Here is a 21,494-nt window from a genome sequence, read left to right as displayed (position 1 = left end):
TATTATTGTTTGTGAACTCAGAGCCTGGGCACTGACCCTGAGACTTTTTTTGTTTTGTTATGTTTTTTGCCAGTCCTGGGGCTTGGACTCAGAGCCTGAGCACTGTCCCTGGCTCCTTTTTGCTCAAGGCTAGCATTCTGCCACTTGAGCACAGCACCACTTTGGGCTTTTTCTGTATATGTGCTGGGGAATCAAACCCAGGGCTTCATGTATACAAGGCAAGCACTCTTGCCACTAAGCCATATTCCCAGCCCCACTGATGCTTTTTTTTTTTTTTTTTTTTTTTTTTTTTTGGCTAACGACTAGTGCTCTACCACTTGAGCTGAAGCTCTATTTCCAGTTTTTTATTGTTTGTTGTTTTTTTTTTTTTTTTGCCAGTCCTGGGCCTTGGACTCAGGGCCTGAGCACTGTCCCTGGCTTTGGTCAAGGCTAGCACTCTGCCACTTGAGCCACAGCGCCCCTTCTGGCTGGGGAATCGAACCTAGGACTTCATGTATGGGAGGCAAGTACTCTTGCCACTAGGCCATATCCCCAGCCCTATTTCCAGTTTTTTAGTAGTTTTTTGGAGATGAGAGTTCCACAGATTTTCCTGCCTGGGCTGGCTTCCAGCTGCCATCCTCAGATGTCATCCTCCTAAGTAACTAGGATTACAGGCATGAGCTACTGGCACCTGCCTGTTTTGATTTCTTTTTTTTTTTTTGGCCAGTCCTGGGGCTTGAACTCAGGCCCTGGCCACTGTCCCTGAGCTGCTTCTTGCTCAAGGCTAGTTAGTACTTAAGGCACATTGCGAGCCCGCTGTTTTGATTTTTGATTTCCATAAGCAGAAGTGGGGCTGAAGCTCTGCTGTTCCTGTGGACCCTTGCCTTTGGGAATTTCTTTGTGGGTGAGGCTGGGTTTGTAACAGTGGGATAAAAACCTTCTTGAAGTAAAGCTAAACTGCTTGTTTTCTATGCCTCCTGCTGAGAAATTTAGCCTGGCTGGTTTAGCATTTTCACCATTTTTCTTTTCCTTTTGGGAGTTTTATTTGGGGGGTGGTCATGGGACTTAAACTCGAGGCTTGGGTGTGGTCCCTGAGCTCTTTTGCTCAAGGCTAGTGTTTGTGTCACAGCACCACTTCCAGTTTTTTGGTGGTTAATTGGAGCCAAGAGTCTCAGACTTTACTGCCTGGGCTGGCCTTGAACCATGATCCTCAGATCTCAGCCTTCGGAGGAGCTAGGATTACAGGCATGAGCCACCAGCACCTGGCTGAGTTGACTTTTTCATACATTATCCTGGAAGTCTAAATTTAACTGATATATCCATGGACATACAAGAAGTACCTTCTAAGCCAGGGCAGTAGAGACACACTTGCAATCCCAGCTCCTGGAGAGGCTGAGGTAGAGGGATCATCTAGGCCCACAGGTTGGGGCAGTCTTAATAAAGAATCATGTACCACCTAATGCACCACTTGAAACATACAGGCCTTGATTCTTAGTTATGTGACGAACTCTTATTTGCGGTAGTTCTTTCTTTCTTTTTCTTTTCTTTTTTTTTTTTTTTTGCCAGTCCTGGGCCTTGGACTCAGGGCCTGAGCACTGTCCCTGGCTTCCTTTTGCCCAAGGCTAGCACTCTGCCACTTGAGCCACAGCGCCACTTCTGGCCGTTTTCCATATATGTGGTACTGGTGAATTGAACCCAGGGCTTCATGTATATGAGGCAAGCTCTCTTGCCACTAGGCCATATTCCCAGCCCTGCGGTAGTTCTTGAGATGGAACCAAGGCCTCGCACAGTCTAGGCAAACAACTGCACCGAGCCACACCCTAACTTTGCAATGGATTCTTTTCCTCCTCTCCCCATCCTCTTTCCTCCATTTTCTCCTTTTGTGCCAGGCCTGGGCACTGTCCCTGCTCAAGTCTAGCATTCTGCACTTAAGCCACAGCTCCACGTCTTGCTTTTTGGTAGTTTGTGATAAGAGTCATGGATTTTGCTCAGGTTGGTTTTGAACCGTGATCCTCAGTTCTCAGCCTCCTAAGTGGCTAGGATTGCAAATATGACCCACTGGTGCCCATTGGTTTTGTGGATGTGTGTGTGCGCGCACATGCAGGTGCGTGTACGCACGCATACTCATGCTTTCATCTGGTCCTAGGGTTTGAACTCAGCATAGCACTGTCCCTAAGCTTTTGTTCTTAAGGCTAGTGTTTCACCACTTGACCATAGCTCTGTTTCTTTTTGGTGGTTTGGAGATAAAATGTCATGAATTTTCCTGTTGGCGTTAGCGTTGAACTGTGATCCATAGGTCCTGAGTAGGTAAGATTGTAGGTATGAGCTGTCAATGCCCTGCTGTCTCTTAGCTTTTTTCACTCATGCCTTGCACTCTCACTTCTATTTTCAGCTTTTGGGATTTTTTTTTTCTCCTGGGTTTGCTTTGAACCCCAGTCCTCATATTTCAGTATCCTAGGATAACTGTCATGAACCACTAGCACCTAGCTGTTAGTACAGTTTTCATAGTGTGACCCAGTTTGCCAGCCTTTCGTTTAAAATAGGAATAGAACACTTCTGGGACCTAACTTAGGTGCATTGCTGGAGACTGAGCCTCCAGCCTGTCTTCCCCTCTCACAGTATTAAGTTTCTGGGTTTTTTTTGTTTGTTTGTTTGTTTTTGCCAGTCCTGTAACTTGACATTAGGGCTTGGGCACTGTCCTGTGGTAGTGCTAGTGCTCTACCACTTGAGCCACAGCGCCACTTTTTCTGTTACGTGGTACTGAGGAATCAAACCCAGGGCTTCATGCATGCTAGGCAAGCACTCTACCACTAAGCCACATTCCCAGCCCAGTATTAGAGTTTAAGCTTAAAGCTTTGTATTGCTAGCCAGGTTCTCCAGAGCCATGGTCCGACCATCTTTTTGAGCTGGTTTTGAGATAGTCTTGCTTCTTGCCCAAGAAATCCCAGCCAAGGCCTGAACCACTGCCCAGGCTGCCTGTTTTAGGCTCAGTGGTGTGTGCTGTCACACTCTTCTCCCTGATATAGGATCTCTGGAGCTTTTCTGCCCATGCCCACCTGGAATTCTGACCTGATCTCAGCTTCCCACAGAGCTGAGATGACAAGTGTGTACTACCAGTGCCTTGCTCTGTATCTTTTTTGATCGTCTCTAGATAGTAGATTATTTCTTTGCTCTTCATGCGTTCATATTAGTCTCATTTATCTTCTAGATCTTGGGCTAGCCAGTTGTTTCCAGTTCATTGTATACATCTTTCCATCTTGGGGTAAAAGGTGAAAAGGGTGTGTGGAACTGCAGATGGCCTTAGTCCTATAGCTCCCAGGACTGGGGGTGAACGGAGCAGCTTGGAGTGAGGGTCTCTCTCCGTGCTTTAACAGGTTAACTAGGACCAGTGGGACTTTTCTGGAAAGTTTTCCTTTATTAGAGCCTTGCCAAATTCTTGTTTCAAGCCATGCTCATTTTCCTCTTGTTTTCAACTGGTGAGGACAAAAAGAGCTGGCAGTGTCCAGACTGCTACCTCCAGAGAACACTTTCAGTCTAAATGTAGTGGCTCTAGTTTTCCCTTCCCAGCACCTGTGCTGCCACGCTCCAGCCAAGCCTGCTTGGGCCCTTATTTCTCATCTTTTGGTTTGTTTTTTGTGCCAGTACTGGTCTTGAACTCAGGACATTGCTTGAGTCATGTCTCCATTTCTGGCTGGTTTTTTTTTTTTGTTGTTTTTGTTTTTTTCCTATTTAATTGGAGATAAGAAATCTCTTAAGACTTTTCTGCCTGGGCTGGCTTTGAATTGTGATTCTCAGATCTTAACTTTGTGAGTAGCTAGGATTCAGGTGTAAGGCACCAGCCCGGCTCAGCACGGCTTATCGACGTGGCTTAGTGTGCCAGTGTGCAGGTTTGAGGTAATGTCAGCATCTTGGCAGTAACTAGGTTCTTTTGCAATCCAGTTCATACTCAGCCTGTGCTTTGGTAGTGGTCCCAAGCCTTCTCACAGAAGTACCTGGCCTCAGCTGGGTGCTGGGTGCTCTTACCTGTAGTCCTACTGAAGAGCGACTTGGACATGACACTACCTACCCAGGAGGCCGAGATCTAAGGATTATTGTTTGAAGCCAGTATCATAGGCAAGAAGTTCTGTGGCACTCTTTATCTCCAGTAAATTACTCAAAAAAGCTGGAAGTGGCACTGTGGCCCAAGTGGTAGAGCTCTTGCCTTGAGCAAAAGGACTGACAAAAAATTGAAAAGAAGTATCTGACCTTGAGCTCTGAGCCTTCCCATGCTTTACTGCATCCTTGTTTCCCCTGCACACAGTTTTTGTTTTTGGTCTTGAGGCTTGAACTCAGGGGCCTGGACTCTGTCCCTGTGCTTTTTTGCTCAAGGCTAGCCCTCTGCCACTTTGAGCCACAGCGCCACTTTCAGTTTTCTGGTGGTTAATTGGAGATAAGAGTCTCATGGACTTTCTTGCCTGGGCTGGCTTTGAACCATGATCCTCATATATCACCCTCCTGAGCAGCTAGGATTACAGGCGTGAGCCTCCAGTGCCCAGTTAGTTTCGTTTTCTTAGCCCATGCTACCTTCCCATTTGACGCTGACATGGCCCAGGTGGTCCCTGGCAGTGTCCTCTTATAGGCTTGTCGGGGGTCCCTGGCTCTTGGAGATGAGATGCCCTTTTTTGCAGACAGCTGAGTTCTACGCAGGCAGCATTGTGACGTCCTCCAGTTGAGTGCCTGAGGCTGTCAGGTGAGGGTCCTACTTACTGGCCAACTTGGGCTGTGTTGTCTTCCTGTCATCATAGATGTCTTGGCATTTTTTAAAAACTGATTTGTTTAGTGACTTGTTTATGTGGTACCAAGGAATTGAACCCAGGGTCCTTCATGAAGGCTAAGTAAGCACTCTACCACTAAGCCACATTCCCAGCCTGGAAAATTTTTTTAAAAAATATCTTCGAAAATTCAGTTGCAGCCTGGCAGGCAGCACCAGTGCCTCATGCCTATAATCCTGGCTGCCCAGGAGGCTGAGAGTTAAGGATCACAGTTGAAAGCCAGACTAGGGAGGAACGTCTATGAGAAAACCTTTCCTCTAACTACCAAAAAGCCAGAAGTAGAGCTGTGGCTCAAGTGGTGGACTGCTAGCCTTGAACAAAAAGCTAAGGGACAGTGCTCTCCATATGACTGGCAGTAAAAATAAACAAGAACCTCAGGTGTTTGGTAAGATGCCTGTTACCTTTCTTTGAATCTCCAAGTAACTAGAATTTCCTAGGGAGGAAACAATCCATGCTGATAAGTGTGCAGCTAGTCTCCTGCAGTGGCCAGCCCAGTTCAGCCAAAGCCTCAAGGGACTGAGTGCAAACCTCTCCCAGCTGGTAGGATGCCTTGATGCTAGATGCCTGGTGTTTGCCCCAATGTCAGTCTGGTAGGATGCCTTAATGGTAGATGCCTGGTGTTTGCCCCTATGTCAGTGTGACAAGAGTGGCTACAAGTGCTGTCCGGAAACAGCTGTGACATTCAGAGCAGCTTAGCTCTCCATACTCTATAGTGTTTATCATTAATCTGGGTTTGAACCATTTATGATGGCTTGGTATTGAGACTAGTTCATCATGAGTTAGGACTTGTTCTCAAGAAAAGTTAGAGAGTAAGCTTGGTTTTTTTGCATTGGTGGCTAACACCTGTATTCCTAACTACTCAGGAGACTGGGTTTGTTTTGTTTTTTTTTTTTTGTCCTGGGGTTTGGACTCAGGTCCTGAGCACTGTCTGTGGCTTCTTTTTGCTCAAGGCTTAAGCACTCTACCTTGAGCTGCAGCGCCACTTCTGGCTCTTTCTGTGTATGTGGTGCTGAGGAATCGAACCCAGGGCTTCATGCATGCTAGGCAAGCACTCTTCTGCTTAGCCACATTCCCAGCCAAGAGACTGGATCTTGAGATCATGGGTTGAGGCCAGATGGTTAGAAAAGTCTGTGAGACTATGATCTCCAATTAAAAGCCAAGTGTAGAGCTGTGACTCAAGTGCTAGAGTGCCAGCTTTCAGAGAAAAAGTCAGGCATGATGTTTAGCCCCCAAGTTCAAGACCCAGAATCAGCACATAGACACACAATTTCTGGTTCAGTGTTCATCTTTTTTGGGAGGAGTCATGGGGCCAATTGAGAGGAGGATTTGCTATGTGGCTGTGCTCTCCTGGAGCTTACTGTGTAGCACTCACCAACCTCAAACTCCTTGTGCCCTTCTGTACCCCACACTGTTCTCAGGGAGGTATGTTGTGGAGTGCCCTGCTCTGAGATACTAGGTCCTGGTTATCAGTCCTGTAGTGAGCATGTGAGAGTCTAGGTTCCAGCATTTTCTTGGGTCTTCATGTCCGTTTAACATTAAGTTGTCTGTAGTTTTCCGTAGAGAAGCTTGACTAGCTCTTCTCAACTGGAGTCTGTCCTTGTAACTCACAGGCCCGTGTTTATGGAGACCTAGTACTAATGCCAGTGGTGTTGCCACCGAGCCCAGGATTTGTTGAAGCATGATTAAGTCAGACCTTTGGAATACATTCCAAAGGTCTGACTTAATCGTGCTTTATGGCTTAATCATGTTTTTGGCTTAGAATTCTGCTTTGGAGCTTTACTTGCGTTTGGTTGAAACTTCTAATGACAGTATTCAACAAAGTGAACAAGAAGCTGCTGGTTCTGTTTGGCAGAGTTGGCATGTCAGGCTGTCAAGGCACATCACCCTGCACACGTTAGGTGGACACTGGCCATGCACATGTCTACCAAGCACAGAGCCCTGAGTTCAGACCCCAGTACCCCTCCATGAAAGTATTTGGATTTTATTTATTTATTTATTTATTTATTTATTTTGCCAGTCCTGGGCCTTGGACTCGGCCTGAGCACTGTCCCTGGCTTCTTTTTGCTCAAGGCTAGCACTCTACTTCTTGAGCCACAGCGCCACTTCTGGCCGTTTTCTATATATGTGGTGCTGAGGAATCAAACCCAGGGCTTCATGTCTACAAGGCAAGCACTGTTGCCACTAGGCCATATTCTCTTGAATGGGGTGTTGTAGAGTGTGAAGCATGATGGTGGTTGAGTGGAGTAAAGAAAGAAGCATTGAGGGTGCTGGTGGCTCACACCTATAATCCTAGCTACTGAGGATTATGGTTCCAAGCCAGCCAAGGCAGGAAAGTCCATGAGATTTATCGCTAATTAACTACCAGAAAGCCAGAGATGGTGCTGTGGCTCAAAGTGGTAGAGCACTAACCTTGAGTGAGCAAAAGAGCTCAGGACCCAGGGATTGCGTTCAAGCCCAATGACCAATCTAAATAAAAATGAAGAGGTACTGACAAGAGGCATACATGGGCTGGCTTCCTTTAGATAGACCAAGTGGCTTTTTTTTTAGTGATAATGGGGGTTGAATTCAGAGCCTGGGTGTTGTCTCTGTGCTTTTTAGCTCAAGGCTAGCATTCAACCACTTTGAGCCAGAGCACCACTTCGTTTTTGGGTGGTTAATTGGAGATAAGAGTCTCATGGACTTTCCTGCCTGGGCTGGCTCTGAAGTGTGATCCTTAGATCTTAGCCTCCTGAGGGCATGAGCCTGGCATCCCTTGGCCTTTTTTTTTTAACTCTAGACTGGTGTTCTGCCACTTGAGCCTCATCTTCATTTTTAGCTTTTTGAAGAGTCGATTTGTCTGGCTTGGCTGGCTTGGCGCCACAATTTACAAATCTGAGCCTCTTGAGTCTCAGTGCCAGTGCCTGGCCTAAGTGACTACTATCTCCTCCCATGACTCACTCACGCTTTGGGGGATACGGGTGGGGTGCCAGTCCTCAGGCTTTAACTCAAGGCCTGTGTACTATCTCAGTTTTTTTGCTTACAGCTAGTACTCTACTACTTGAGCCACAGCTCTTCTTTGGGCACGCGCACGTGTGTGTGTTTGTGTGTTATGTGTGTGTGTGACAAACTTTGCTCTCCAGGCTGGCTTTGAGCTCTGATTCTAAGATCCTAGCCTCCAGAGTAGCTAGGATTACAGGTCTGAGCCACCGGTACCAGCTTTGTGGCTGTTCTTTTTTGTTGTTTTTTTTGCCAGTCCTAAGGGTTGCACTCCGAGTCTGAGCACTGTCCCTGGCTTCTTTTTTGCCCAAGGCTAGCATTCTACCCACTGAAGCCACAGTGCGGCTTCTGGCATTTTCTATATATGTGGTGCTAAAGTATCAAACCTAGGGCTCCGTGTATGCAAGGCAGGTACTCTACCACTAAGCCACATTCCCAGCCCCATGGCTGTTCTTTTTGTTGTTGTTTGGTGCTGGCTCTGTCCAGGCTTGAACTCAGGACCTGGGCACTATCCCTGAGCTTTTGTGCTCAAAGCTACTGCTCTACCACTTGAGCCACAGTTCTTACAGCCTTTTGGTGGTTAATTGGAGTGCCATGGACTTTCCTGCTCAGGCCTGCTTTGAACTGCATTCCTCAGATCTCATCCTCCTGAGTAGTTAAGATTACAGGTGTGAGCCACTGGCACCCAGCCCTGATTGTTCTTTTTAAGGATCATCTTGAATTGCAGCTTTGTTCTTGTTCCCCTACTTCTCTCTTCCATATCATTTAGTGTTCAAAGCACACAGGTAGTGTTGGCTGTCCTGGAGAATCCACCCTAGTCTCACCCTAGGCCTCCTCTGTTGTCCTCTGAGTCAGTCTTCCCAGCCTGCTTGTGGGATCTTGGAAAAGTGTTCACTGTAGGAAAGCTTCTAGAATGCTTGATGTTCCTGCCTTTGCCTCTTGGCTGTTTCTCTGCTGCGATCATTCAGATGCAGGCTGTCTCCAGCCTACAGCAGATGCATGTGGTAGAGGTCTCTAAGGTTTTTGGTGACTGGGTCTGGGCACACTTTGGGGACCCTGAACACTGCCGGTATGGTAGCAAGTACAAGATGGGGTCTCTTGCTATCCTGGCTTCCCACCTGGCTTAGGCCTCTGGGGCCTGTGTGTCCACTGGCTTACTCCCCAACCTCTCCTTAGAGGAGCCACAGGAGCCGAGACCGGTGCCTGGTCAGTCAGATGTCATTCTAGGACAGATACTTCCAGGAGCTTCCTCCACCAGCTCATAGGCTCTGCTGTCTTCTCCCTGCACGGCTCTTGGTGACACAGATTTGTCAGCCTGTGCCTCACTTTCATTTTAATAAAGTCTTTGGCTGTGCTGAGTTTCTCTCACCTGTACCTGGCTGTGCTTCTTTGCAGTCTCACTGTACTTTGACTGCGCCTGTGTAATGTGAAAGGGAAATTCAAGTTTGACCTTTGGTCAGACACTCCCTCCACAGGTCTTCCTTGCCAGCACACAGTCCCATTTCCTAAGGCTTTCTCCTTCACACTTTGGTTACATGGACCTTTCTGTCTGAAACTGGACCTTGAACTTGGTATCTCAGGCTCTCTCCTTGACCTGACCACATCTTCGGCGGTTATGTGAGTCTTATTGAGAAGTGTTGGGAAATGAGCAGAGCCATGCTTGTTGGATGGCCAGCCTCAGAGCTCTGTCCTCCCTGAGCCAGGGAGGGTGGCGGTGGCAGAACCTTGACCAGGACCCCACAGGAGGAGCTCGGTTTGACCTCCGCAGCTGCTCTGCACTCCTCCCGCCAGGACCTGCTTAAACTCACTTTCCCCTGATCTTCATTCTTTCTCAGCCTTTGACAGTCTCCACTCTAGGAAAAGGGTGTGCCGGCCGGCCCTGTCCTCCCGTGCACAGCGCAGATGGGACCTGTCCAGAGCTGGGGCCCTGGTCAGCTAACGATGCAGGAACCAGAAATGCCCGGCAACCCTTGGGCACGTGAACCTGAACCTGCTTAGATTGACAACCTAAATATATTCTAAAAGCTTTTTCTACTGTATGGAACATAGGAACTATATATATTTAAAGTAATATGAGCTTATTCAAATAAACTGTTAAAACATAGAATTCCTAAATCCAGGGAAGGTTGACCTTGTTGGTCATCAGTAGAGTGTGTACCTAGAAGGCACAAGACACTATGTTCTCTCCCCAGCACCAAAAAAATCATAAATGGTCTGGTTTCCCTACAACAGATTTTACGGATTGCCCGTCCCTCACTGTCCAGAAGGGCTCAGAGGAGCGCTGAGACGCTGAGCCTTTCTCTGGAGGGTGAGCTCTAGTGGACCTCTGTCGTCGGGTGGCTCCTCAGACTGCGGGGCCTCACGCACCAGCCCGCTGGCTCCTCTCCTGAGCTCCACTGGTGCCAGATGCCCCCCTCCCCAGTTAGTGACAGCAGCTTCTGCGGGCCACCTTGCCTCCTTGCTTTTACATTGCTGCTGTAGTTTCCCTTAAGAAACCCATACCTGCTTTTGCTGAGCTGGATATGTCCTTGCTCTCAGGTTGTAATTTCAGAGGGAGCTGACACTTTATACCGGCCTTGGATGAGGCAGAAAGAGTTGAGCGCTAGTGGCTCGTGCCTGTAATCCTAACTCAGGAAGCTGAGATTGGAGAATTGTGATTCAAAGCCAGCCCCAGCAAGGAAGTCCATGAGACTTCCCGCCGCCCCCCCCCCCGCCCCCGTCCTGGGGCTTGAACTCAGGGCCTGGGGCTCTATCACTTGAGCTATAGTGCACTTCTGGCTTCTTCTGTTTATGTGGTACTAAGGAAAAAGTACTAAGAAAGCACTCTACCGCTAAGCCACATTCCCAGCCTGTCTATGAGACTCTTCTAATAAACTACTCAAAAAGCCAGAAGTGGAGCTATGCTTTAAATCGTATAGGTACTAGCCTTGAGCACTAAGCTTAAGTACCTAACCCCAGGACACACACAGTAGTAAAGGGATAAAGGACAACTCGGGGAAGGACGGCAGTACAACAGAGAACACGAGAACTGCCTGGAACGGAACCGCTCAGCAGAAATCCAGTCGCTGCGCCGCCTCCCTTGGGTCACTGGCTGCCGGGTGTGTGTGCTTGCCTGGCTTGAGGGGCAGCCGTGGTCCTCCCCTGCAGCCCGTGATGACGGGAAGGGCTGGGGCCAGCTTACAGTAGTGAACAAAGCTGTTTTATTGGGGCTGGGAATGTGGCCTAGTGGTAGAGTGCTTGCCTCACATACGTGAAGCCCTGGGTTCGATGCTTCAGCACCACATACATAGAAAAAGCTAGAAGTGGTGCTGTGACTCGAGGTAGAGTGCTAGTATTGAGAAGAAAAAAAAAAAGCTGTTTTACCTAAAGCTCCTTGACTCCCAGTGTACAGCTATACGCAGAATGGCATTTTACATATGTTGGACAGAAATAAGAGAATCAAGCCCCGACCAGAAAGGTTCCAGAACTGCAAGGACCTGTTCGATTTGATACTCACTTGTGAAGAGAGAGTCTATGACCAGGTGGTGGAAGGTGAGAATACAGAGCAAACTGCCAGAGCTGCCTGTGCACTGCCGGGCTGCTGCGCTTCGCACAGGGCTGGGAGGGCTGCTGGCTCTGTTGGGGAGGGGAGGCTGTGCGTGGGTCCTCAGCCCACCCCGGCCTGCCTGGACACCTGTGAGTTTAGGGCCTTGGAAGAACAGATGTTCCAGATCTTTCTACTCTACTACACCACTTGTGCCAGCTGCTGGCCTTGTGACCTTCAGGGCCACAACTTGCCAAGTGACTTGTGTGTGGGGACATCGGCCCTGTGTGGAAAGTGCTGTTGAGCTGGGTTCCCACCTGTAATCCTAGCTACCCAATAGGCTGTGGCCTGAGGAACAGGATTCAATGCCAGCTTGGGCAGGAAATCCGTGAGACTCATCTCTAACTACCAGAAAAGCTGGAAGTGGGATTGTGGCTCAAGTGGTAGACAGCACCCAGGCCCCGAGTTCAAGCCCCTGTCGTGCTGCCGATGTTAAAGCAAGCGTCACCTTCGGAGCTGGATGGCTAAGGGTGGCTTGTGATAGGTGTAGTTCATTGAGGTTTCCTCAGAGGAGGAGCCTCAGGCCTAATGGGGGCTTGAATCCCCAGAGTACAGGAACAGCCTGGGCAGTTGGGGCAGGGGAGAGGCTGGGCTCCACCCCCACCCCCCATTTGTGTTCCTTTGTCCCAATCAGATCTGAACTCCAGAGAGCAGGAGACTTGCCAGCCAGTCCATGTGGTCAATGTGGACATCCAGGACAACCATGAAGAGGCCACCCTCGGGGCCTTTCTCATCTGTGAGCTGTGCCAGTGTGTGAGTACACAGCATGGAGGACCCTGCGGAAGGCGGGCGGGCCCAGCCTTTGCAGCAGCCCACATCTGGGTCATTCACACACCCAAGTGTTAGTAAAGGCAGAGGCATGCGCACGGGTAAGCGTCTACCTCGTGGCTTCAGCTTAACCCCTGCTGGCAGGGCTGGAGGTAGAACACCTGTCTTCCTGAGTTCAAACACTCATCTGCCAAATGAACAATTGAAACAAAAATTCTAGGCCAAGCAAGAGGACAGAGCAATGAGTTTAAGCCCCAGGACTAGCACAAAAATACCAACGGGCTGAGAATGTGGCTTAGCAGTAGAGTGCTTGCCTAGCATGCACGAAGCCTTGGGTTTGATTCCTCAGTACCACATACACAGAAAAAGCTGGAAGTGGCGCTGTGGCTCAAGTGGTAGAGTGCTAGCCTTGAGCAAAAAAAAAAAAAAAAAGACACCAACAGAACCTGTCCTGGTGCTTTGGTTCATCTGACAGGGGTGTAGGCACTAGTGGCTTGTCCACCACAATCTCCCAGCTCTGCCCAGTGCTTCTGGTGGGAGACAGCAGCAAAAGCAGTGGCCAGCCTAAGGCCCTGGGACAGTGTCTGTCCTGCTGGGCCTCTGGATTTGTCAGTCGGGGCATCTGGCCTGTGTGGCCACTGACATGGCCATACTCACTGCCAGTATGCTATGAAAGTACCCGGTGCCTTGTCCTGCTCTGTCCCTTGGGATCTGTGTTTAGGTCAGCTGGCCCCGAGGGTGGCCTCTTCTTCATGGACAACCAGCTGACCTGTAGGGACAGAAACAATGTAAATAGTGACTTATCAGTAGGATGAAATGGGAGCAGTAGGTAGGCAGACCTGATTACTTGGGAGGAGGGGAGCGGGGGGCGGGGGGACACCTGAGTCCTTTCATCACCAGTGCGTTAGGGTCCAATGTGGCTGCTAAAGCTTCAGCAGTTGCTGGCTGCTACCCAGGAGAAAGGCTAAAGACAGGTCCAGGTGATGTTCCTGCCATATAGGTTGGGCCCCATGGTCTGGAGGTGTGTTTGACTACTTGTTGGGAGGCAGTGTGCCAGGCAGGACTGGGCTCAAGGGGCCAGGGACTACTCAGTACCCAGCCTGCTTCACTCCGCCGTGGGTGCTCTTGGGACATGGGCGAGCCTGGCTGCATCTGAGGCTCTCAACTTGGAGGGAGGCTGGGCGTGCTGCCCGGCGCCCCTCCGTGCCTAGGGTGGCCCACAGCAACTCGTTGGCATTGGGCAAGTGCCTGGACCTTTGTTGTGCCCCACTTCATTCACTTGCAAGCTACAGACAGCACTGATGGATGGGGGTCTTCTGTACCTGTTTCTATCTCCCGGATATCCGGGGCCCCCTCCACATCTGACTCTGCCACTCCCAGCGTGGGGTTCTGTTGTGGTCAGTGGATGCCTGGACCATCTTCCGCCGAGGGGCCACGAGCAGGCCTGGGGCCTGTCCTGAAGGCCTGGGGGCGGGGGGTAGGCTGCATGTGGGGCAGTGTCTCAGGACCCTGTGATCTTTCAGATCCAGCACACGGAGGACATGGAAAATGAGATTGATGAGCTGCTGCAGGAGTTCGAGGAGAAGAGTGGCCGAGCCTTCCTGCACACGGTGTGCTTCTACTGAGCCGCCCTCGGTGCCTCCTGCGGAGCCATCTGAAGCCCCTTAGTTAACGTGTTTCCTTCACTGTACTCGTTCTTACCCTGGTGATGTGTGGGTGGACTGTGGTGGTCCATCCTGTCATGTACATACGACAATGAGAAGTACACACAAAGGCCAGTTAAAAACCATTCTTTTCAGCCCCACTTTTCTTTAACCAAAAAAGACGGTTTTACCACATGAGCCCCCAGCGAGCGTCTGCCATTGGCCCGTTTGGACCCAAATTCTGAATTGTACAAGTACTTAAAGCAATGGTGTATCTTATTAAGGAGCCTAGAGTCACCCAATAAAGACATGCTGCTGGTTGCTGTGCTTTGTCCTGAGTACCTGGCTGGCGGTCTCTCTCGTGTGTGCGCGCGCGTGTGAGTGTGCGCGCGTGTGTGTGCGCTCCCGTCGCGGTCTCGCTGGCCGGTGCGCCCGGCCCTGCAGTGCCCCTTGAGGCCGCGCCCCGGAGCCGGCGCTGGGCGGCATCTTGCCCCCCTGCAGTCGCTTCCCGTTGGGGGCAGGCAGGGCCCTGGGTATCGAGGCTGTCCCCCAAGCAGCCTTGCTCCGGGTGACATGGTGCCCGGGTCGTGGAGCGAGCGGACCGGGCGCCCTTAGCCCTGGGCTTATTGTCCCTTCAGAGTGGCCTGGGTCCGGTGGCCCTGCTGGTCACCCCGTCACCCGTCTGCGGGGCCCTGGCTCCCTCACCCCGCCTCCCGGCCTACCTCGGGACGCCCGCCTCCTCTGACCTTGTAGGCCCGGCCCCGGCGCGGAGCCGGGCTGTCCCGGCCCGGCCTTTCCGGTCCTGCCCGGCCCTGCTCGGCGCCGCCTCCAGCCGCGCTGGAAGGGCGAGGGGCGAGGGGCGGCGAGGTCGCCGGAGGGCCCGGCCCGCGTCCGTGGGGTGAGAGCCCACAGGCGCGACCCGGGCTGGCGCGGCGCGGGCCGGCGGGGCGGGGGTGGAGACCGGGGGAGGGGGGCGGAGACCCGGGGAGGAGGGAGCGAGCGGGCGAGCGAGGGAGGGAGGGAGGGAGGGGACGGGAGCGGAGCGCGCGGAGAGGGAGGGAGGGAGGGAAGGAGGGAGGGAGGGAGGGGCCGCGGTGCCGTCCGCGCCGAGCCGGGCGCCGGGAGGACCCGAGGGCGGAGCGCATCGGCGCGCAGCCGGCGGCACGCGCGAGACCCCCGCCGCGGCCCCGCCGGTCCCGCCCGCGCCCGCGCCCGCGTCCGCTCCGGGGCCCACGGCGGCGCGTCCGGCGAGCGCTGACCTCCGCGGCGGCGGCGGAGGCTCAGCATCGGGCCGGGGCCGGGGGGGCGCCGGGGCCGGGGGGCGGCGCTCCGGCCCGGCCCGGCCCCGCCCGATGCCCATGAGCGCGAACACCATGATCTTCATGATTCTGGGGGCGTCGATCGTGATGGTGAGCGGAGGGGCTCGGCGCGCGCCACCGGCGCCCGCCGCCCGCGCGCCTCCCCCACCCCGCGCCTTGTTTACCGCCCGCCCTCCGCGGCTTCCGGCGCCCGGCCCGCCGGCCGCGGCCCCCGGCGCAGCCCCTCGGCGCGCCCCGCCGCCCCGCCGCGCGCCCCGCCCGCCGCGCGCTCCCCGCCCCGCGCCCCCCGCGGCCCGGCCCGCCGCTCGCGCTGACCGGTCATGGGCTCTTCCAGGCCATCGCGTGCTTGATGGACATGAACGCGCTGCTGGACCGGTTCCACAACTACATCCTCCCGCACCTGCGGGGCGAAGACCGCGTCTGCCACTGCAACTGTGGTCGGTGAGTGCGCCCCGGCCCCGGCCCGACACGCGTGAGCGCACACGTGCGGCGGGGCCCGCGTCCCCGCGAGCCGGACGCCGCGGGGGACGGTGGGGGCCGCCGCCGGCCGTGCTGGGGGAGGGGCTGGCGCGCAGCCCTCGGCCGGGGAGGCCAACCCGAGCCCGACCCCCGGCCCCCCGAAGGAGGCAGGCCAGGGAGTGGCCGCGGGGGCCCGGCCGCGGGCGGGCAGCTGCCCCCCGTGGGGGCCACGGCGGAGGCCCGGCCTCCCGCAGGAGGGGTCAGTCCCGGAGCAGGAGAGGCTGGCCTGCAGTCTGGCTTCTCCTCCCGCTGTGTGTCTGTGGACTTACCTGTGAGCTCAAGGCAGGCAAGTGCACGAGGGCAAGGTGAGAAGGGCCTGTCTTTAGGGGCATCTGCCACCATCCCCCCCCCCTACAGAGCAGAGAAACGGCAGCCGGGGTGGGCGGGGCCGCTCAAGGTCATAGTGAGCCTAGCCACACCCACCAGGCCGCCTCTCCCTTTTGTGCATGTGTAGTGATGGAGTCTCCTTGGCCATGCATGTTTGTATGTCCATGTACAAAATAAACATCTTCTCATGAGCCGCGCATGTGTGTACCGTCTGTGCATATACATGTGCGTACCCAGTGCGTGCGTGCATGCACTCATTCCAAAGACACTCGTGGGGTGACCCTACCAGAAGGGAGCGGACAGAGGCTTTAGGAGGTAGATTTGTCTAAGGTCACGAGGCGAGACAAGGATGGGGGCACCTGTTCCTCACCCCTGCCTCCAAGTCCTGCTCCAAGGGCTCTGCACACATGGGCGCAGAGCGCGTGTGTACGTATGCACGCGTGTGTATTGGGGCAGTTGCATGGCTCCTGAAAGCGTTCCTGCCTGTGGTTGTGAGCAGGTGTGTTGAGAGAGCACAGGCCTTAGCGCAGACTGAGCCGGTGCCCGGTGCCCTCCCGTGCCGGGCACGGCAGGGGAGCTTACCCACAGCCCATGCTCCTGCCTGCCGCACACCGTCTGGCGGAAGGTTCAGGAAAGGCACGTGACGCACCACTGGCCCGGCTCAGGGTGGGCTTTGGGGCCTAGCGCCGCCCCCAACTCCGCGCCTTAGCTGTGGGTTATTCACACGTCCACGTGTGGTGTGGGCCATTGCGCTGTGACCATGTCGATCTGCCGAGGCGGCCCACCAAAGGCTGCCAGTTCTAGTGCGTTTCCCGGCATGGGGGGACCTCGCTCGCAGCGTCCAGGCTCTGCGTGCTCGTCTGGGGACCAGGCACCTGGGCACCAGGCCTGTGGACACAGAAACATGGAGTGCTACACCTGCTGTGGACACAGAGTTTCTGCGTGTGTGTGTACATGTATGTGCTTTGTACACAGCTCTACATACTGGGTATGTAAACTCACTGTACAAAGTACTCTTGTATATTGGCAACATATATGTGTATGCAGAGTACATATATATAAATCAATATACAGCCCTGTGTGCTTGGGGAAATGTCAGAATGTCTGTGCGGGCACAGTGACCGTGTGTAGACTTAGGTTTGCACATGGGGCATCTGTGTATACATCATGTACACACATTGCCACAACACACGCCACTCATGTACATACTGCCTGCAGAATGTGTATACATGTGTCTGCCTCGTACATGCCTATTCCTAGAACTTTATATGGGAGGCACGTTTGTAAATGGATGCTCAGAAGCACACACGACACCAAGCGGCATCTGTGTGCATCGATTTGTGCACGTGACATCACATCCGGCGGAGGGTGGCTGGGTGAACACACATCTGCGGGGCTCCTGGGACCTGTGTTCGCAGCATATACACAGTGGTCTGCGCATGTGGCCCGCGTGTATGCATGGCAGGCCTCGCGCCTCCGGTGGATACATGGAGCATGTGTGGCACAGGCAGGACACATGTATGCGCACACCTCCAGCATGTGTGCACATGTTCATCGCCTTCCGCTTGTGTCTGGGACCTCTGAGCTCCTACCTGCGTGACTGCACTCAGACTTAGGAGGAGGCTGCAGTGCGGGTACCCAGGCCGGCAGTGGAGGCAAAGTCATGACCCCGGGCCCCCGGAGCCCTGAGACCCCTCGGGGGTGGCCTTTCCGGCAGCGCACCTGTGGCCCTTCCTCTTCCCTGATACATGATCTTCAAGTTTCCTGTCCCGCCACCTCAGAGCACGTTGGGATGCCACACTGATGAAGCTGGCGGGCTCCAAGGGCGGTGGGGTGCCCTCGGTGTGCCCACAGCTGGCCGGACAGCTGCTGGAATTGAGGGACAGCTGCCAAGTGTCAGTCATGGGCACAATGCACCCACTGGCTTGAGTTGGTTCGAGGTCCCCAACCCCTGGGGGAGGAGGAAGGAATCCACAGGACTGGGACTGTGGCTTGGCGTTAGGGTGCTGGCCTAGCATGCATGAAGCCCTGGGTTCCACTCCTTAGTACCACATACACAGAAAAAGCCAGAAGTGGCGCTGTGGCTCAAGTGGTCGACCACTAGCCTTGAGGCTCAGGGACAGTGCCCAGGCCCTGAGCTCAAGCACCAGGACCAGCAGAAAAGCAAAACAGAAGGCATCGCCACGGGCCCTCCGGGTCCTTGCACCTCAGCACGGGGGCCCATGGCTCAGGCGGCTTTCATGTGAGTGAGGGGAGGCGCCACCCTGGCACCAAGGGGAGGAGGGGGAGGGGGAGGCGGTCTGGGGGGAGAGGAGGAGCGGGAAGCAAAGGAGGAGGTCTGGGGAGAGAAGAGCTATTTTCATCCTGTTTGAGGTGTCTATATCCCACATGGAGACATGGGGGGGGGGCAGCTAGTGCTCCCACAGAGATGGGGGTGGGGGAGCAGTGGAGAGAGCTGCCCACAGGGGTACCGCCACGAACCCAGGGCAGTGGCTCCCCTCCCCCTCGCTGTCCAGGGGAATCTAGAATCTACTGCCTCTCGGAGCCGACTGACCCTCCGCCGGCCACTCACCCGGCACTGCAGGGCTGGAAGGCCGTCCTGGCTGGTGCCTGGCAAGACCTGAGAGCCAGGGAGAAAGCCCAGAGGCCAAGTGGGCCTGTGCGGCCGGAGGCGGGGCGGCCAGGGCCCTGATGGGTGCTGGGATCCGGAGGGGCTCGGAGCCCATGGTGCTTTGCCTTGGCTAGCTAGGATACCATCTATACTCGGAACAGTGAGTGGGCAGCGGACACATGGGCTGTGATAGGCGTTGAACAGGAAAGAGAACGGGCGCTGGGCAGAGTCCCAGCACAGTGAGGCCGAGGCCAGAGGCTCGGTGGAGGCAGGCGATGGGAGCCAGGCAGGGTGGACGCTGGCTGGCGGCTCGGCCGGCCCCAAAGCCCAGCAGGTGGCTCTGCGGAAGGAGGGAGGAGTCACGCACAGCCCCGTACCGCAGTCAGCCCGGCTGTTTCCCTAGAGCTCGCTCCTAGTCTCCCGGCCAAAGCCTCCACTCGGCCTGGCAGCTCTCCTGCCAGGTGCCCGGGCTGCTTCAAAGACCTTCCCAGGGCACCGGGTGGGCGGGAGAGGTGCCAGCCCGCCCTGCCGCCCGCAGGCACCACATCCACTACGTGATCCCATACGACGGGGACCAGTCGGTGGTGGACGCTTCGGAGAACTACTTTGTGACGGACAATGTGACCAAGCAGGAGATCGATCTCATGCTGGGGCTGCTGCTGGGCTTCTGCATCAGCTGGTTCCTGGTGTGGATGGACGGCGTCCTGCACTGCGCCGTACGGGCCTGGAGGGCCGGCCGGCGCTACGGTGAGTGCGGTGTCTGCAGCGACCCCCCCCACGCGCGGCCCAGCCGCCTGCCCACCCTGTACCCCCCCCCCTGCGGCCCAGTCGCCTGCCCACCCTGTACCCCCCCCACATGCAGCCCAGCCGCCTGCCCACCCTGTACCCCCCCCCACGGTCCAGCCGCCTGCCCACCCTGTACCCCCCCCACGCGCGGCCCAGCCGCCTGCCCACCCTGTACCCCCCCCACGCGCGGCCCAGCCGCCTGCCCACCCTGTACCCCCCCATGACCCAGCCACCTGCCCACCCTGTACCCCCCCCCACGCGCGGCCCAGCCGCCTGCCCACCTTGTACCCCCCCCGCGGCCCAGCCGCCTGCCCACCCTGTACCCCCCCCCGGCCCAGCCGCCTGCCCACCCTGTACCCCACCCCACGGTCCAGCCGCCTGCCCACCCTGTACCCCCCCATGACCCAGCCGCCTGCCCACCCTGTACCCCCCCCCCGCGGCCCAGCCGCCTGCCCACCCTGTACCCCACCCCGCGGCCCAGCCGCCTGCCAACCCTGTACCCCCCGCGGCCCAGCCGCCTGCCCACCCTGTACCCCCCCCTGCGGCCCAGCCGCCTGCCCACCCTGTACCCCACCCCACGGTCCAGCCGCCTGCCCACCCTGTACCCCCCCCCTGCGGCCCAGCCGCCTGCCCACCCTGTACCCCACCCCGCGGCCCAGCCGCCTGCCAACCCTGTACCCCCCGCGGCCCAGCCGCCTGCCCACCCTGTACCCCCCCCCTGCGGCCCAGCCGCCTGCCCACCCTGTACCATCACCGCCCCCATGGCCCAGCCGCCTGCCCACCCTGTACCCCCCCCCTGCGGCCCAGTCGCCTGCCCACCCTGTACCCCCCCATGACCCAGCCGCCTGCCCACCCTGTACCCCCCCCCCGCGGCCCAGCCGCCTGCCCACCCTGTACCCCCCCCACGCGCGGCCCAGCCGCCTGCCCACCTTGTACCCCCCCCCACGGCCCAGCCGCCTGACCACCCTGTACCCCCCCCGCGGCCCAGCCGCCTGCCCACCCTGTACCCCCCCCCCTGCGGCCCAGTCGCCTGCCCACCCTGTACCCCCCCCACATGCAGCCCAGCCGCCTGCCCACCCTGTACCCCCCCCCACGGTCCAGCCGCCTGCCCACCCTGTACCCCCCCCCGCGGCCCAGCCGCCTGCCCACCCTGTACCCCCCCCACATGCAGCCCAGCCGCCTGCCCACCCTGTACCCCCCCATGACCCAGTCGCCTGCCCACCCTGTACCCCCCCCACATGCAGCCCAGCCGCCTGCCCACCCTGTACCCCCCCCGCGGCCCAGTCGCCTGCCCACCCTGTACCCCCCCATGACCCAGTCGCCTGCCCACCCTGTACCCCCCCACATGCAGCCCAGCCGCCTGACCACCCTGTTTCCTCCCCCCCACCCCCCCAGACGGCTCGTGGACCTGGCTGCCGAGGCTGTGCAGCCTGCGGGAGTTGGGCCGGAGGCCACACAGGCCGTTCGAGGAGCCTGCAGGGAACATGGTGCACGTGAAGCAGAAGCTTTACCACAACGGCCACCCCAGCCCGCGGCACCTGTGAGCCGCGCACGGGACTCGTGGGGCCACTGTGCAGATGCAAAAGGGACCTCGTGGACACCCAACTGGCAAGACGGGACTGCGGCCGTGAGCCCAGTGTGTCCTGGGCGGTGGCCAGCTGGGCGGTGGCCAGTGGGCAAGTCCAGTGGAAGGTGCTGTCTCCTCTTCTTTTTATAAAGGGGGTCGGGTGGGGGCTGGGGTGGGGCTGGGCCGGCCCCAGGCCTCCGGGGCGGCCGCCTGACGTTGTGGTGGGCAGGACGCCGTGGCAGGCTGCTCAGGGGTCCTCGGCAGGGACGGGCCCGGCCTGGCGCGCGCCAGCCTGCGGTCTCATCTGACAGAACGCTGTTTCCTGTGCATCCGGAAGGGAGCGGCACCAGGGTCTGTGCCCATCTGCACACGGGAGCATGTGCATGGGGCAGGGGCGTGGGGGCAGGAGGGGGGGCGTGGAGGGGCGGGCCCTCGGCAGCAGGAAGGACCCGGTGGCCCCGGGCGTCCCAGCCTCACTGTGAAGCCCACTCTGCCTGGCCAGTAAATTCTCCAGAAAGCTCCAGCCTCCGCCTCGTCCATCACCCAACAGCAGGGCCACACAGTCCCCCTAGTCTGCCCGCACACCAGCCGCCAGACACAACCAC

The 21,494-nt window shown here is 56.4% G+C and overlaps 2 protein-coding genes and 1 long non-coding RNA gene across 3 annotated transcripts in view; 2 read left to right on the top strand and 1 right to left on the bottom strand.

The window, feature by feature from the left end:
* Positions 1 to 13,943, top strand: part of Ssu72 (SSU72 homolog, RNA polymerase II CTD phosphatase) — a 27,711-nt gene extending 13,768 nt beyond the window's left edge. Inside the window, exons 3-5 of the mRNA XM_048350075.1 lie at positions 11,158 to 11,297; positions 11,984 to 12,102; positions 13,641 to 13,943. Coding sequence (XP_048206032.1) covers positions 11,158 to 11,297; positions 11,984 to 12,102; positions 13,641 to 13,742 — 361 coding nt within the window. The 3' untranslated portion in view covers positions 13,743 to 13,943. The remainder of the gene's footprint in view (positions 1 to 11,157; positions 11,298 to 11,983; positions 12,103 to 13,640) is intronic.
* LOC125354470 lies at positions 7,440 to 18,030 on the bottom strand. Its single transcript, XR_007211492.1, has 2 exons — positions 17,901 to 18,030; positions 7,440 to 7,469 (listed from the first exon to the last, which is right to left on the bottom strand). It is a non-coding gene; the product is annotated as an uncharacterized LOC125354470 (long non-coding RNA).
* Tmem240 (transmembrane protein 240) lies at positions 15,019 to 21,376 on the top strand. The gene is made up of 4 exons (XM_048350076.1): positions 15,019 to 15,169; positions 15,414 to 15,520; positions 19,075 to 19,283; positions 20,718 to 21,376. Exons 1-4 carry the CDS (start codon positions 15,113 to 15,115, stop codon positions 20,864 to 20,866), a joined length of 522 nt encoding a protein of 173 aa, XP_048206033.1. The 5' UTR covers positions 15,019 to 15,112; the 3' UTR covers positions 20,867 to 21,376.
* The last annotated feature ends 118 nt before the right edge of the window (positions 21,377 to 21,494 follow it).

This window comes from Perognathus longimembris, chromosome 7 (genome assembly GCF_023159225.1).
Source record: "Perognathus longimembris pacificus isolate PPM17 chromosome 7, ASM2315922v1, whole genome shotgun sequence".
NCBI classification, from domain to species: Eukaryota; Metazoa; Chordata; class Mammalia; order Rodentia; family Heteromyidae; genus Perognathus; species Perognathus longimembris.
Note: the sequence above shows the minus strand (reverse complement) of the source record. Positions and strands in the feature narration are given on the sequence as shown.

Excerpts from the sequence above, each read along its gene's own strand:
- Tmem240 (XM_048350076.1), top strand. The coding sequence starts at position 15,113 with ATGCCCATGAGCGCGAACACCATGATCTTCATGATTCTGGGGGCGTCG. Across the intron at positions 15,170-15,413 it reads TGGGGGCGTCGATCGTGATG|GCCATCGCGTGCTTGATGGA; the intron begins GTGAGCGGAGGG and ends GGGCTCTTCCAG. Across the intron at positions 19,284-20,717 it reads GAGGGCCGGCCGGCGCTACG|ACGGCTCGTGGACCTGGCTG; the intron begins GTGAGTGCGGTG and ends CCACCCCCCCAG.